The 17,885-nt window shown below is 46.7% G+C and overlaps 1 protein-coding gene and 1 pseudogene across 1 annotated transcript; one reads left to right on the top strand and one right to left on the bottom strand.

Annotated features, from left to right (window-relative positions):
* Positions 1 to 9,849: 9,849 nt before the first annotated feature.
* Positions 9,850 to 15,818, bottom strand: LOC120647694 (annotated as a pseudogene).
* Positions 15,647 to 17,272, top strand: LOC120650037 (F-box protein SKIP23-like). The gene has a single exon (XM_039926995.1). The coding sequence runs from the start codon at positions 15,817 to 15,819 to the stop codon at positions 16,963 to 16,965; it is 1,149 nt and encodes a 382-aa protein (XP_039782929.1). The 5' UTR covers positions 15,647 to 15,816; the 3' UTR covers positions 16,966 to 17,272.
* Positions 17,273 to 17,885: the final 613 nt, after the last annotated feature.

Genomic DNA, 17,885 nt, shown 5'->3' with positions numbered 1-17,885 from the left:
GGGCCGCCGAACTGTGGTGGGAACAACTGCTGTGGGAGCGTCGTGAGATGCCCGACGACAAGTCTGGCGTATTCGATGCCGCCGATAGATTCTGCAAAAAATGTAAGATAGTAAATTGCAGGTGAGATAAAAACCAAGTTCTCAAGTTATAATCTAAACAAGTCTAAATATGTTGGTCCCATAAATCGTAAAGTGAGTAATATAAGTCAAAATCTCTAAGTCTAAAGTTCTCTAAGTATCTAATACTTCAAAAGAAACTAAAGGGTTTTCAAGATAATCACCGGAGGAGTAGTAGGAGCAGGAACCACAAGGAAGGCTGGGATGGGATTACCCATTTGGACAGAAAGACTTCGAATGTAGTTGTACATTTGGGCCATCTCGGCCGCCTGCTTCTGCTCGTTCTCTTGTCGTAATCTCCTCTCTTCGGCCAACGCCGCCTCGTACGCCGCCTTTTGCGCTAGCATTTGGTTCTACAATAGTTAATGACAATGTTACAATGCAAATCAAATATATGTACAAAACAAACGAACTATGAATAAATAAGAAATAACCTGAATTTCCTGCACTTGGAGCTGCGACGCGGACAGCCGGACTCTAAGCCTTCGCGCAAACAAGCAAAGTAGAAGCAAGACGAGGAAGCGGAGCTGTCGTAGAAGCAGTAGCTTCCCCCGACAATATACAATACAATAGTGGCCGGGCTATTGGCTGTGCTCCTCGCTCGAATCTGGGAGAGGGTGGGAGTGATGGCCGTGTCTACAAGGCCATCGCCAATGTAGTAGCGCCCATGTTTCTTGCCTCCTCCCACCCTCATAATGACTTCTCCATCAAGGGGCTGGGTCCTCGGATCCCAGTCTGGCCTATGGACCTGTCTTCCCATCTCTGTGTACGCCTGGATACTACTGTGGACGGACGGTTTACTGTACGCCGAGGGCGGGTCGTCAAGGTTGTAGGTGACGTTGGATGTCGCCTTGCCCTTGCGGGCCAGAGCCCATCCCACGAACGGGTTGCACTTCTGGCCTTCATGTGAGGACGACTGCGAAAAAGGAAGAAGTTGATTACAAATTATGCTGAATTGAACGTTAGATTAGAGAAATGAGTCTGTGTAGTGTGTACCCATTTAGCCCTGTACTTGTCGTTGTTGAGGCTGCCTTGATGGTGCACTGGACCTGGCATCAGCAATCGCCGCTGCCGGCCAGCGTCGTGCAAAGCCTGCCACTCGGGGTCGAACTACTTGTCCACTATACGCTCCCAGCACACGGTGTCATTACGACACCACCATGCAGGAACCTACACGTGATCAAATGCATGACATGTAAGAAGAGAGACATTTAACGATGTTTTTCATCTTACAATAAATTTGAACTTACCTGTAAATATTGCTCTCGGGTCAGCTTCAAATCCCTCGCCTCAGTCTTCCCGATCTTCTGCTTTAGGAAATGTGCACAATAGTTGATGACGCATTGGACTTGCGCCTCATAATGCATGTCCTTCAGGAGTTTAACACATCGATTGTGAGCCACAATCGCCGCCCGCTCCTCGTATCCCTCGTCACACCTGTAAAAATCCTGCATATAAAGACGATGGATCATGTCATTATTAACAAAATGTTCAATGAATGTGATGTATTGACCATTTTTTGCCGGGGAAAACTTACCCAGAGCTCGGCCTTTACCCGCTCCGCCTTGTTCTCAAAGGCTCTGCCGCTCCGATCCAACTGATCGTTGTTGGCGGTGATATAGTGGTCCCACGTCCAGGCCGGCTCGTACCATCCTTGATAGTGGACCATGCCTGGGAAGTTCTCCCTGCACAAAAGACCCAGGATGCCGTTGACCTTGCGTTTGTGAGCACCGCCACTGAGGACAGTCCAACTCCTGCAAAAGTGATTAAGAGAAAATATTAGTTTGTACCATGATTTTCGAGTTAGGAAATAAAAAAGTAGTAATAACATGTCAAATTACTTACATATCCCCGCTCGATCGAATCAGTGGGCGCAAGGCAACAGGTATCGGTCTATCTAGGAGTCGCGAAGAACCTCGCAACCAGACAGCCGGCATAGAGGTATCCTCGGCCGTGTCCTCCTCAGACAACTCCCCCTCCTCCTCCTGCGCGTCCGCCTGCCACTCCTCCTCCTCCCGCTCCTGCTCCTGGTCCTGGGCAGGCTCCTCCTCCTCCTCCTCCTACTCCTCCTGAGACGGCGGTACAGGCGAAGGCTCTCGACGCCTCCTGCCTCCACCCTTCCCTCGACCCCTCTTGGGTCCACCCTTCCCTTGACCCTTGCCTCGCCCCAACCCGGAACTCCTATCGGAGCCCTCACCAGCATCCGAGTGTGGCATCATTCTTCTGTACAGTGAGGCGACCGATCGTTGAAGTCCGCCGCCCGGCATCTTTCTTCAATCACCTGCAATTAAAAATAGTAAACAAATTAGTACATATATACAAAACGATCTTATAAAGAGAAAGAAAATAAATGCGACATAATTAGAAAGTAACATTAATAAATCAATTAGTACAGATCATACATGTATTAGAAATAATCATCTTCATCGGGATTAGCTGGATCATATGTCTCATCATCACTATCACGCAAGTCGAGAAGTTCAAGCCCGTGCTCTAACGGTGGAATTTCATCCTCATTGTCATTGCCTAATTGTAATTGCTCAAGTAATTCTAGTTCCTTCGCATTACAAATCTCCTCACCAGCGTCCTCGACGAACCTCCTCACCAGCGTCCTCGTCATCAACCATTTCATCATCGTGTACTTCCATTTCGATCACTCCGGTTAAGTCTATCTCAAAATGTCCTTCAAGCCCATCTTCTTGAAAGAATTCTCCGTCATATGTGTTTGGGTCTATGTTGTAGTCCTCATTATTTGGAATAGGTATTTTACCGTGTGGTGATACCTTGTCCACAACGTCCCAATCCATAAGGCGATCGTCAGTTTTGCACGGATATGAGAGATAATAAACTTGTGTGGCTTGTTATGCCACAATATACACATCGTCTCCTATACACTGACGACTGGCGAATTTCGACTAGGCCGAGATGAGGGGTCCGTCGCACTTCGTTATGATCAAACCAATGGCATTTGAATATGACAGGCTTAAGAGGTTTGCAATCATGAAATGTGAGTTCATAGATTTCTTCAATTATGCCATAATAATCGACTCCATCAAGGGCTGTCGTACAAACTCCGGAATTTGTTGTTCTTCGATTGGGCCGACTCTGCTCGTGGCTTCTTGTGTGAAAGTGATATCCATTAATGTCATAACCGGAATATGACAAGACCTTATAGGCACAACCGTTGGCAACCTATCTCAACTTGGGACACATAGACGCGTCATTTTGGGCCTGCAGGTAGAAGCATGATGATTTGTCATACTATTCGCACGGATAAGAAACTTCAAATGTCTAACAAGCATGATGGTTTGTTATACCTTGTGCTTGAACCAAGAAATGAAATCGGGGGCTCTTTGTCCCACACCGGATTTAAGAAGGACGTCAACTTTTTGTGGGGTTGGATCTCTTCGGCGACACCAGAATTGTTGAGTAAATTCCCTATATAAACGAGAGATAAAGGGGGTTGGATGCAGAATAGTTAATACTCGAGGAAATAGTTTGTTGAGAACTTACTGTATGTACGGCTCGACTTCCACTAGGTTCATCAACACATACATCATGATAGTGCGCAACTCTTCATTGAGCAAGGCCTTAGGAGTCGCACCACTTGCACTTCCAAGTTGCCCTTTGAATAGGCTGAGGTTCGTTTCATTTTTGGCTTCATTGTAACGAGTGAGTGGATTGTGCATGCTTGGAAGAGTTTCACTATAGTATTTTGTTGTGTAGTTCGAGACCTCATCCAGAATGTATGCTTCTGCAATGGAAGCTTCTATTTTGCATTTATTTTTGCATTTGGTTCGAAGGATTTTTTGTTGTCTCTCAATTGAGTAGCACCAACGTCCCTGAACAGGCCCCCCCATCCGTGCCTCATACGGGAGGTGCAAAATCATATGCTGCATCGGATTGAAGAAGCCGAGTGGAAGGATTTTCTCCAACTTACAAAGCAACACAGGGGCTAATTTTTCCATTTGTTCAACTACAGCCCGAGACAACTCCTTAGCACATAGCTGGCGGAAGAAATTGCTTAACTCCGCCAGCACTTGCCAGACATGGTCAGGAAGATAGCCTCGAACCATCACCGGAAGAAGCCGCTCCATCCATATGTGGTAGTCATGACTCTTCAGCCCATTGATTCGCATAGTAGATAAGTTCACCCCTCTCCTTAGATTCACTGCATACCCATCGGGGAACATTAAAGTCTGGAACCATTCTAATACTTCTTTCCTTTGGTGCTTCTTCATGACGAAATCAGCTGCAGGCTTTTTCCATTTCTTACCATCTTTGGGTGGCGGAATATTCAGTTTTGGTCTATCGCATAAACTAGCTTGATCCACTCGGGCCTTAACATTGTCCTTTGTTTTATCAAGAATGTCCATGATTGTACCCCAGAGTGTCTCAGCAATATTTTTTTCCGAGTGCATCATATCAATGTTATGAGGAAGAAGAAGATCATCCATGTAGGGGAGCCTCCACAGGCCCGACTTCTGAGTCCAGGCATGTTCTTCGCCATAACCCACAAAACCACCACCTTCTTCAACCCTCAGCGACTGTAACCACTCACGGACCGCGACACCTGACATCATCTGCGGTGGAGGTTCATCAACCACGACACCTTTCGTAAAGTTCTTGATGTCATGTCGGAATGGATGGTCAATAGGGAGGAATTGTCGGTGCTTGTCGAACGAAGAATACTTGCCACCCTTCGCCAACCAGATGAACCTCATAGCTGCCTTGCATACTGGGCAAGGGAACTTCCCGTGCACATACCAGCCGCAGAATATCGCATACGCTGGCAAGTCATGCAGGGAGTAAATGTACCACACTCGCATTTTGAAGTTTGTCTTTGTAGCTCGGTCATATGTCCATACACCTTCCTCCCAAGCATGGAGCAAATCATCAATAAGAGGCTCCATATACACACTCATATTATCCCCCGGATATCCACGAATTATCAACGACAAGAATATGTTCTGCCGTTGAAAGATAACTCTTGGGGGGAGGTTGAGGGGGATAACAAACATGGGCCAACAACTGTACGGGGCAGCCGTCATTCCATAAGGATTGAATCCATTTGTTGCCAACGCAACACGTATATTTCGAGCCTCTAGAGCTTTCATTGTGTGACGCCTGTCAAAATGTTTCCATGCTTCACCATCGGATGGATGTATCATCTTCTCAGGACGGTAGCGTTTGCCATTTTTGTGCCATCTCATCTGTTGTGCTGAATCCTCGGTCATGAACAGACGTTGGATTCTCGGTATGAATGGAAGGTACCGTACGATTTTCACGGGGATTTTGAGCTGTTTCTTTTGACCATCACTAGAATCTACCTCCAGCCACCGAGATGATTTACATTTTCTACAGTAATTTGCGTCTGCATGTTCTTTCCTAAACAATATGCACCACTTCGGACAAGCATGTATCTTCTCATATGGCATCTTAAGACTACGAAGAAGTTTTTGTGCCTCGTACATGCTCTTTGGAAGATTGTGTCCTTCCGGAAGCAGACTACCAAAAACCATCAACATTTTGTCGAAACCATCTCGACTAATGCCACACTCAGACTTTAGGGCCAGTACGCGTGCAATAGCATCGAACTGAGAAACATTGGTATGCTGGTGAAGTGGTTTCTGTGCCGCAGACAACATGTCGTAATACTGCTTTGCCGTAGGCTCTGGCGGTTCCTCTCTAGGTCCTTCTTCGAAGTGTACTTCATGAAAGTCTGCTAACATGTCTGCGCAACCGGCATCAGCATCATAATCATCGATGCGTTGTCTGACTACCTCTTCTCTCGCACGATGGGCTTCACCATGGCAGATCCACCGGGTATAGTTTTCCACAAACCCATTTGTGATAATATGTTTACCCATAGTGAGTTGTGATTGATGTATCCTATTTTGACACTTGGTGCATGGACACGGCATTCTACTCTGTCCTCTATCAAATGCCTTTTCCAAAAAGTCATTGACCTTTAGAGCAAACTCAATATACTCTTGTTCGCTCTGCCAGCCCTTGTACATCCACTCAGGTCATCCATCCTTTAATATACGAGCGAGAAATTTAAAAATTGATTTCATATACATGATATCTAACAAACTCTAATAGGTGAAGATAGGTCCTAATCCCACCCGAGGATGCGTAGATATAGTTGGTTTCCATGGTCCACTCCTAGCCGAGACAGAATTTCGGCAGCACCTCCCCGCTGCTCTCCAAATACACATCCTGTCAAGGAGATTGTGTATCCGGAGAACAACAGGGAGGTGATGCCAAAACTCTAGCACGGATCGGAGTTGACCATGAAAACTAACCATATCTACGCACCCTTGGGCTGTCCAAATGACGTGGACAATTCGAAACACATACGGTTCCATATATGCAAAGAGCTGCATATTTCGAACCGTATCTCTTTCGAACGGGAGACTCCTAGGTTACGTGAAGCACAAACAAGATAAGTAAATGAAAGTCTATGATGACTCACCTAACTATCATGCAAAGTGACGAGTCAAGAACGGTGCCACAACCTCTCCTAAAAAAACAACTACATAGTATCAATAATTGAACATTTCAATTTCAAATTCTGTAAAAATAAACAGCACAGTGGTCGACAACCAACAAACATGCCTCAGATATGTTCCCTTTCATTTGACCTTGAACTTGAAGCATAAGAAACCTAAAATAAATTCATGACCGCCATTAAACCATGTGACACATCCAGCCCAATCTTAACATCATCGCACCCGAGTTGTTGCTTGGGCATGGATATGTCACATGGTTTCATGACAATCATGATAAGCATATCCATAGAATAGAAATAACACACTTCGACTAACACTCATGCTCAAGCTCAAGGTCAATATATATATATATATATATATATATATATATATATATATATATATATATATATATATATATATATATATATATATATATATATATATATATATAGCATATATCATCCCAGGCAATACAATTTTCTATCCAAAATACTCCAGTGGTGGCGAGAGCGGCAAAGTGAGATACAACTACCTACCAGGCAATCGAGTTTTCTATCTAAACTAGTGACATACAACTAGCTACCAACAAACTAACTAAAAGCACTACCAAAATACAGGATGCAAAATTTTTGTTCAAGTCCTCACCTAGGAGCTTAACGGCGAGCGACCTTCTTCTTCTCCTACAACGGCGAGCGGCGAGAACCTCCGATCTTCTCCTCTTCACGGCCGGCTCCTCTTCCTTCTTCTCCCCACGGCCACCACCTCCACTTCCTGCTCTTCTCCCCACGGCCGCCTCCTCTGCTCTTCTATGTTCGATCGGCTCCTCTTCCTCCTCTCCTCCTCCTCCTCCTCTTCCTCCTCTCCTGCTCCTCCTCCTGGACCCGCCGGCAGGGGCGTGTGCCGCGCGCCTCCTCCTGATGGGGCGTCGGGCGGCCGGGGCGTCGGCCGGCCGGGGGTGCGGGCGGGCGGGCCCGGGGGCGGGGCGCGTCCGGCGGGGGCGGAGCTCGGCCGGCGGGGGCGTCGGGCGGCTGGGGCGTCAGGCGGAGCTCGGCCGGCAGGGGCGCGTGCGGCCGCCGAGGGCGTCGGGCGGCCGGGCCTGGGGGCGGGGGCGGAGCTCGGCCGGCGGGGGCGTCGGGCCCGGGGCGTCGGGCGGAGCACGGCCGGCGGGGGTGCGTGCGGCCGGGGGTGTCGGGCGGCTGGGGGCGCGTGCGGCCGGGGCAGGGGGGTGGGGCACTTGCGGCCGGGGCGGAGCTCGGTCGGCGGGGGCGTCGGGCGGAGCTCGACCGGCGGGGGCGCGTGCGGCCGGGGGCGTCGGGCGTCGCGCAGCCGGGGGCGGGGCGCGTGCGGACGGCGGCGGCGCGTGAGCTCGAGGGCGAGCTGAGTGAGAGAGAGTGAGCGGGCGCAGCACAGGCGAAACGGCTAAGTGTCCGCTCGTTCGCCGTGTGTCAGATCTAGGACACACGGCGAACACGGAGGCACACGGCAAAACTAGTGTTCGCCGTGTGTCCTGGATCTGGGCCCACGACAAACTTTTTTTTATTTTCAATTTTAAATCAGTCTATGAAAAAAAATACGGCAAAACACCACTTTGCCGTGTGCCAGGGGTATGGCACACGGCAAAGAAGTACTTTGCCCTGTGCTGTATCCCTGGCACACGGCAAACCTTCTTTCTTTTCATTCAAATTTGGATACATGTTTCACTAAGTTTAACGAAATGTATGTTGCAAAGGATTATCAAATTAGCTAAACATATCACTAGAAGTCCTTATTTCAAAATTTTATATTTTTCTATGCGTGTATATCTCAATTTGAATATTCCGACTTTAATTCTAAGGGTACTAAAAAATTCAAAAAATGGCAAACAAATTCAGAAATTTATCATGATTGAACATGAACTACTTTTATGTGGTGTATTGCCCATATAAAAAGTTTAGAACTCAAATTAATACTTGCAAATCATTACGCATACACATAAAACTTAAATCTTTAAAAGTATATGGATCTTTTCCGGAGAAACAACAGTTTGTAAGCAACATTTGTGAAAAAAGTGAATAATCCAACCATATTTTTACCAGAGACTCTATATATGATGACATGAGATCGTGACAAATTTCATAATTTTTAGTTCACATTTCGAATTTATATAATTTATAAATGTTTATCCATAATATTTGTATTCATGAGCTAGTTCAGTGGTTCGTGCTGTTTACTTTTATTTTGTCGTGTGCAATAGGGCCAGCACACGGCAAAACCTAATGTTTGCCGTGTGCCTGTCTCTAGCACACGGCAAACACTAACTTTTACCGTGTGCCTAACTCCAGCACACGGCAAAGGACACGCCGTCCACGAGCCGTTATTGAAGCATCAACGGGTCCATGACGTCGCCGTGTGCTGCACCGAGGCACACGGCAAAGAGTAAGGTTCGCCGTGTGCAAACCTATGGCTCACGGCGAAGTTTGACGGCGTTGAGCCGCAACCCACGGCCGTTAACATGGACGGCCGGCCGGCGCACGTGGAGCCTGCTTCGCCGTGTCGTGGTTGGGGCACACGGCGAACTTAATCTTCGCCGTGTGCTTTTGTTTCGCCGGGTGTTTTGTTTTCTACGCACGGCATATTGGCTTTTTGTCGTGTGCTCGAGAAATAGCACATGGCAAACCTTTAGCCACACTGTGAACTCGCGGTTTCCGGTAGCGCGCGAAGGCGCAGGCTGCTCCGCGTGCTCTGCGGGCTGTGGCTGCATCCGACGGTGATGGTCAACCTCAACCAGCATGCACGTTCTCCAAAGATTATTCGATCCATCCACTGGCATTGCTCAGCAAGGCCCAATCCAAACAATGTTCATGTTGACTTATATGTTCATGTTGGATGCTGCGAATCTCGAGGTCCCATCTTGGGCTGGGTCAATATCAGAAGATCACGTTAGAGCAAAAGGATAATAAGAAACGTACGCCGCCGGCTGCTAGCGCATGAGCCTTGCCAACTCACTTAACGCCCATAGTAACTAATGCTCATATAATAAGAGCCCGTTGTTAGCTATTTCGATGCATGCGGTCCGCTTTTCATGGTGAGACAGTCACCCGTCCTTTCCTTGGTTTTCCTTGGGTTTGCTATGCCGGCGATTCAAGAGTCGCCCGTCCTCTTCTCTCTCTACCCTTCTCTCTCTTCCAGCTAGCTAGGATTCTGATGACATGGACAAATTATATATTTAGCCTGCTGACTAGGATCATAATACTTGCTGTTATGAGATATTGCTAACAAGTTACGCACAACGTTGACTCCGGGGCACACAGCATCCACGTGGACGCTTCCGCCCGCCGCGCCAGGGGGCGGTCGCACATGCGGAGCCGCTCAATATGTAGGTGGCACTGATTGGCTCTGGATGGTATGAAATCAGTCCCACTTTCAGAGCTTTTCTCCCAGCCAAAATAGAACGCCATGTAAGTGACGAATTCCTCTTGTTCCTAGCTGCCAAGAAATCTTCCGCGAGATGAATGAATTTCTCTGTGCCCCTTTCACAGCACAGGAAGTAGATTGATATAGCCGGCTAGCTGGGTTCGACACTTGTTAACAAGAAGCACTGATCGGCATCGGCCATTGACGCAGACGAGAAATGGCGCGCCGTTCACTGACCATTGTTCAGGTATTCAGGATGTGGGTGTGGCCGTGTGTGGGCGTGTGACTACGTTGGAGCAACGGTGCCCTACGGAGAAATTAAACACAGAGAGGATAGTGTGTGGCTGAAAGAGGCCCATAAATCTAAATTTCTAGCACATCCCTCTCCATATGGCCAGCGGCATGGCGGCGGGCGGAGGCGGGGAGGGAGAGGGAGGGAGAAGGATTGACCGGAACAGTAGAGTGAGGGATACAGAACTTCTTCGCCCCACGATGATGGCTAACTGCGATATGATTGTCCAGGGAAGATCTGGCGAGGGGGCAGTCGTTGGATAGGACATGGATATTTGGCTGCGTCTTGGATATTTGGAAGAAAATTCGTTTTTAATTTCCATAAAAAAATAACCTGGCAAAATTTGCCGTACTAAATTTCCAGTTGAATCTTTAAAGCTCATGCCTGTGTTTGTGGCTTAGGAAATGACTCAGGCTTCTGAATTCATCATCTAGTCGTACCAATAAGCTTTTAAATAATCTGGTTTTAAATTGACAATATTTATAGCAGCCTTTTCCAATGTACTCCGCACGAGGTGGAGCATATTTCTTTACCTCCCCTCTGGATCCGTGGCTACCTATGTTGCTAGCAGGATTGAAGTTTATTTTCCTTTTAATGGAGACAAAAGGTATTTTCAGTTACAAGAAGAATTTTCAAAAAAAAAGAAGAAAACTAAACTTCTGGTAGTCAATGCATCATGTGGATCATCATCATCCAACTAATAAATATTTATTTCTATATGCATCCACACATAGACGAATTCACAAAGAAATACTAAGCAACAACTTCGTCACAATAATGTCCAATTAAGGGGAGTATTTGCAAGGTTTAATGTGAATGGAGAATACAATTGAATAGGTCGGCAACATTCTTCATTTTTATTGCAAGAAAACCATCATCTGATGAGAATGACTTGCTTGCTGGAAGCCTAAAAGTCGCTTCTACTGTCACACTGTTCATTCAACTAGGAACGTAAAATGCTTCAGGGGCAGTTTTCCTTTGTATCCTGAGAACGGAATAAACATAGAGAAAGCTTGTTAGGAGAATGAGAAAAATCGGACCATTCACAAGTATAAAAAATCTCATCGTGAACTAACCAGTTTCCCTTGGACCATTCACACCCTTCGGTATCAACTACATGCAAGACTAATGCGTGTCTTGACGTTGGAGAATGATTCCTAGCACTATTGAAAATAATCTAAAATAAGTTACTAGAGAGAAAATGAAAAGATAAATCATAACTTGGGAACAAACGTGATATAAAAGAATCATAACTCCACCTTTTATGTACAAGATTTCCATGTATTACCACCAAACTTCCTGATCTTACTTCCAATGGTACAAATTCTTTGTGATCATAGGATGGGGTAGGACGGTCAAAATAAGTAACATTTTCATCTTTGATCATTCGTATTTTCAGACCATCTGATCATGAAAAAAAAAGGTAAAGATAGCAAAATGTCACATGGCCAGATTTTCAAAAGAAAAATTTTAGCATCAACTACACACACGAAAGAAGTACTTTTATGTGATCCTGGAATTGCCCATAGGCAACCATTGCTGACAGTTGCATCTTGAAGTGCAAACCACAATCCCGTGCACGATTGAGGTTCCGTGTGTATGAATGTATTATCCTGATGGGTATTGCCTCACTACCAATGACTGGTAGCTAAAAAGAAAAATAACCGATAAGAATAAAATAAAGTCATAGGACCTGTCCTAATAATAAATTAGCATATGCAAAGTCTACCTTAAAGATGTATCTAGATTGAACAATTGCAGGTCTCTTATATCCCAAAGAAGGAAATATATTTGAAATATTCTCTGAGAAAGAAAACCTTTTGAACACGGGATCATGTTCATGTAAAGCTGCATGGCAAAAAAAAACATGGTGATTGGTAAGGATCAGATGTCTTAGGTACTAGTATCATCTAATGCTATATTTATTCTTTGCTGAAGATGGCTTAAAAGCTCATTAATGGGATAGAAGATAATTACTACCACTACTACAGAATTCTTAACTGAGGCAGGCAAAACGGCTTAACCGAGTCAGTTTTCGCAACCGCCTCAGATGCATTTGATTTAACGACCTTGGTTTTCGCCACAATAGAGGTTTTTTCCTTTTTTTCTCCCTCCAACTTTCATAGCAAGAAAAAATAGTTAAATGGGTCTAAAAGTTATGAAATTTTCTATAGAGGTAGAGTAGGTGATAGGGAAACTATTTAACTATTGTTTTTGGTTGGAATGCAAAAAATTGAAAAATAAATATTTGAATATGGTTAAAATTTAAGTTTCATTGAATTTTTATTGTAAACGTGCTCCAAAATTCACTAAATTTGAAACCTAAGGTTTATTTTCAATTTATTTTATCATGTTAATTTTATTTAACTGATGTTCCATAGCAATATTTTAAGTTTGATCGTAAAGGGCAAATTTGCACCAAATTTGATTGTTTTAATAAAATTTTGAAAATTTCTGTGGAACATGAGTGAAATAGAATTAACGTGATAAACTAATTTCAAAATGAACCTTAAGTTTTAAATTTGGTAAATTTTAGAGAATGTTTTAATGACCTAAAAGTTCAACAAAACTCAAATTTTACCCATATTCAAATATTTATATTTCAAAAAGATTCATTCCAACTAAAAATAATAGTTAAAATAGTTTCCTATCACTTACTCTACCTCTGTAAAAAAATTCTTAATTTTTAGACTCATTTAACCATTTTATTTTCTTGCTTTTGGAAGAAAAAATTGCTCTACTGTGGCAAAAACCAGCGTGGTTAGATCAAACAGTTCAACAGCTTGGACTATAGGATGTCCAGTTTTGGAGTAGGGCGGGGGGGGGGGGGGGGGGGTTCTCTTCCATTTATGATACAAGTGTGAAACTGAATTAGTGAGAAAAAGGTAAATACTTGTATTGTATACCTACTATTTGCACTCCCAGACTCTTATATATAAAGATAACATTGCTAAGACCAATAGATAAACGTAGGCAAGACAGCCAGACAAGAAAGGCTTAATGGCTAGCTGTCACCGCAACATTTACGTACTTACCATTCCCAACGAATCTAATTGAAAGTTCCTTTGGCTGCTTCAAGCATCCATCAACTCCAAATGCTTTATCTACGGATGAAATAGCAGGAACAAGGCCATTAAACTTCCCAAAAACAAAATATCCTCAATTACAAAACATGCATCAGTCTCGAGAAATGGCATAGCAACCATAGCTAGCAATTAAACTATATGGATTAGTACTAATACACTAGAAAATCCTTTTCCTCCAATTTTTATGAACTACTAAAACAAAGGAACTGTAACTCGTTCCTACAAGTCAAACAGAGGGGAAAAAAGATCTGATACCCTCATAGAAGAACGAGATGTTCTCGGCGCTGTTAGAGAAGTAGTCATCCACCACTTCCACCCGCTGCAAGAAAAGATTAAGATACCAAACCATTTATTTTGTCAAGTTGAATAACATATGCTTCATGATTATTCTTCAAGTCGCTTGCTCTTTGCCATATTTTGAACTTGTGATGCCACTTATATACATTTGAAGCTAGTTCTGTAAAAATAAAACAGCTTTGAATCTAAATTAAATATGCATACACGCGCTTTGTCTTGAGTCAGTTCTTGCTCTGTAACGGACTCTTTTGTAACACTTCTTTTTCTTTTTTAATGAAAAACGTGCCCAGGCACGGTCGCGAAAAAAAAAGTTTGCTACCTGCAACTCTGGTTTAGCAATGCAAATTTGAAGGCGCAACTCTGGTTTAGCAATGCAATTTTGAAGGCAGCAGAGTGCTGTGTACTCTACAGTACGTCTACACGCGCAGAACCTGGTGTTGGGAAATGATACAGCGGAAGCAAGGCTGGGATGGAGATAGATGATCTCCTACGTGATGCTGCGTGCCGTCGTCTGACCCTGCGACGAGCTCGGCGATGCGGTCCCGCAGCGCCCGCACATCCTGCTCGCCCGAGAACGACTCCAGCACGAGGTAACCTATGAGAAATAAACCGATGAGATGCCGGACAAGATTAAGATTTGGACTTTGGAGTGGGGATCACTTCAGTAAAGGCGCCCTATGTATCACCGATACGCGATACGGGTACGGTGATACGGGTACGGTGATACGACGATACGTGAGTTTAAAAAACGACATAGTGGTAGTATAGAGAGAATATCGGAGTATCGAAGTATCGAAGTATCGGATACGCAAGTATCGGATACGGGTACGCTGGGTTAGTGAAGTATCGGTGATTGCCCTTGCGCCAAGTCGCCAGCTCATGCATCACTTCGTCTCCGGCTGCGGAGAGAGAGAGAGCTGGAGGCTGGAGCGATTGCGGAGGCTAGCTCACCGTTGGCGTCGAAGAAGCTGAGCTGCTCGGAGGAGAGGCTTCCGGCCGGCGGCATAGCTGCGGGCAGGACTGGAGGTATTACAACTAGTACTATCCAAGAAGGGTTGACTTGCTGGAGGAGACGGTGATGCGGATCTGCTTCTGCTCGCTGCGCCGTGATCATCACCAAATTTTATACGGTACTACTTGGAACTGACGGTAGTGTTATTTTAGGGATAAAATTAAGAGTTGGTGTCAAATAGGGACTTCAAAAAAACTGAGGGTCATGGAAGGAAGCATTTTTTAAGGGCCTTTTTTAAGTGGTGTCAAGGAAGCAATGTTCTGAGAAACCGATCGGGCCCTGTTTGGCAAGTATAGATGTACTATTTCCAAAGGTTGGATGGCAAACATCATAGCATTCCGGTGGTTCAGATTGGAGTTTCCATAATTTGCATACGAAGGTGGTTTGCATAGCATACGTTGTCATATATGTTGCCATTGAGTTTGTGCTTGAAGGATGAAACTGGTGATCACTAGGAATGTGATAATCAGTATGGCTAATTCGACTATCAATATAATTGTATCATTTTGTGCATATATATGATTGTGTGGATCCCAAAAATCCATCTTGGAAATAATTCAAATAATTGATTCGCGAGTATTGAATTTCGTCACCTGAATTCATTATTATAGTGTAAGTAAACAATTAATAGTGTACTCCTACCAGAGCTCCTCCAGTTTTCATATGTTTGTGACACCAGCTTTTTTTTGCACAGTAAAGAACCTCCTGCAGGAAATGAAAGTGTCTAGCTCTCCATCAAACAATTGCTGAATTCAGGTGAGACTCTAAAAAAAACAATTGCTGAAAAAAGTACTAGTGTAGTTTCGTGTCCCAAAAGTGTACCTTGCATATGCTACCATCACGATTGGTCGTTGATCAGAACGGGCTTAAATCCCTGATGGGCCTGTGCGGAATTTGCTCGGCCCAATCGACCAGCTTAGAAAGTACGCTAAAAACAACCAAACCACCCCCCAAATCGACGCGCGTGAGGAGTAAGCAACCCCGGGAACGGGACACCTCGATCCCAAAATCGGCAACCGCCCCGCGACCGTCTCTCCGCCGCCGCCCCTCGCCGGGATCCCCCCAATATAAGCCCCCACCTCCCCACCTCCGCTCCCCCGCCCGACGTCGCGCGCGATAGCCATGGCGGACTGGGCGGGGCTCCACGAGGACCTGCTCGACCTCGTCGTCGCGCGCCTCCCGTCCTTCGACCTCCTCCGCTTCCGCGCCGTCTGCGCCTCCTGGCGCGCCGCCGCCGCCGCCTTCGCCGCCCGCCGCGGCCAGCCGCGCCCCGACCGCCCCTGGCTGCTCCTCCCCACAGACGTCGCCGGGGATGCGGACGACGACCGCGGCCGCCTGCTCGTGTGCCGCGACCGCGAGGTCCCCGTGGCCGCTCTCCCCACGCGCCTCGGCCGCGTGGCCTCGCGCCGGTTCGTGCCGCTCGGCTCCGCGCGCGGCGCAATCGTGGCCGCGGACGACCTCGGCGAGATGCACCTGCTCGACCCCGTAACCGGCGCGCGCAGGCCGCTCCCGCCCGTCGCCACGCTCCCGCTCGTCGCCCGCGTCGAGGGCCTCCAGGTCCACCACCGCGGCGGCGGCGTCGGCCCCGTGGACGCCCTGATCCAGAAGGCCGTCCCGGTGCCCACCCCGGGCGGCGGGGTCATGGTGGTCGCCATCTACCGGCAGCTGCACCACCGCAACCAGTGGGCCACGGCGCGTCCTGGCGACCGCGCCTGGAAGTCCGTGGCGCCGACCAGCATCCCCGCCGTGGTCGACGTGGTCGTCCACCGGGGCCAGCTCTACGCCAACACGCGGTACGGGATGATGTACGTGTTCCCGGCGCTCCACGGGCTTGGGTCGGCGTCCCCCGAGATCATCCCCTCCGTGACGCGGCGGCCGAGCGCGTACGTGGAGCGCAGCTTCCTGGTGGAGTCCCCCCGCGGCGAGCTGATGCAGGTGGAGCTGCTCCGCCCCGTGGCGGCGGCGGGCGGGGAGGGGTTCGTGGTGCGCGTGCTGGACGAGTGCGGCGAGACGTGGGAGGAGACGGAGGACATCGGCGACGCGGCGGTGCTCGTGGACGCGGCGGGCGCCGTGGCCGCGTCCACCGCGGAGTGCCCCGCTTTGCGGCCCAACACGGTGTACTTCGCCGTGGACCTCGAGGGGGAGACGCGGGTGTGGGCGTACAGCCTCGCGGGCAAGCACAAGCGGATCGAGGTCGTGGAGGCGCTCCCGACCGCCGACGGGTACAGGCCGCCGTGCTTCTGGTTCGCGCCGGTGTACTCGCAGCCGTGAAAGATGCGTTCGAGTCCCGTTTGCTTGCTGCATTAGCATCCGAGTCGTCCGTCCGTCCGTCCGTCCGTCAGTCAGTCAGTCATGTGGGGTAATGGACTACTGTGTGGGTAACGGGATGATTCGTCGACGCGTTCGTGCCGTGCATCTTGCATCTGTCTGTCAGGAGCACGGCGTTGCCGCATCATCTTTCATGTCTGTGTTCTTCAGGCTCCCCCAGATCGCCTGTTGATGCATCCATCATTATGTCAGTATATGTGCATACTGTGTTTTATTTTGCTATATGATTCCTCTGGCAAAGTTTCATTTCCCTGGTAACGTTCCATCGATTTGGTGCAGATTTAAGTCACATAGTGGTACAATTTAACTTCTTTCCGCATGAATAGGGATAGATAAATGGAAATATATCTAGTGCAAACCACAACTTCATGAAAACCCGTGCAAACCACGCCAAAAAAGTTGTCTAAATTCAAAAAAAAATCACACATCTAGATGATATGATGGTACACAACCTTGTAAAATATCTTGTCCAAACTCGACTTCGACTTTGTCTGTTAGATATAAAAAGAACAAATTTCAAGTCAGGAAGTTGTCCAAATGATTTGTTAGAAATTTGTTATTTTTATATTTCACAAACGAAGTCGAGTTTGAACAAGATATTTTACAAGATTGTTTATCATCATATCATCTACATGTGTGATTTTTTTGGTGAATTTAGAGGACTTTTTTTACGTGATTTGTACGGGTTTTCACGAAGTTGTGGTTTGCACTAGATATGTCCCCTAGATAAATTCGTATAATACTGAATGGACCCTTGGACAACCAGATAATACTTCTGAAAAGCTCCTACGTTAACATTGTTCACAACTATCAACAATTCCAAGATGGCCGACTTCTTCTTAGGATGCCAGTAAGTTCGTCTC

Source organism: Panicum virgatum, chromosome 9K (genome assembly GCF_016808335.1).
Source record: "Panicum virgatum strain AP13 chromosome 9K, P.virgatum_v5, whole genome shotgun sequence".
Lineage (NCBI taxonomy): Eukaryota > Viridiplantae > Streptophyta > Magnoliopsida > Poales > Poaceae > Panicum > Panicum virgatum.
This window is presented reverse-complemented; position numbering and strand designations above follow the sequence as displayed.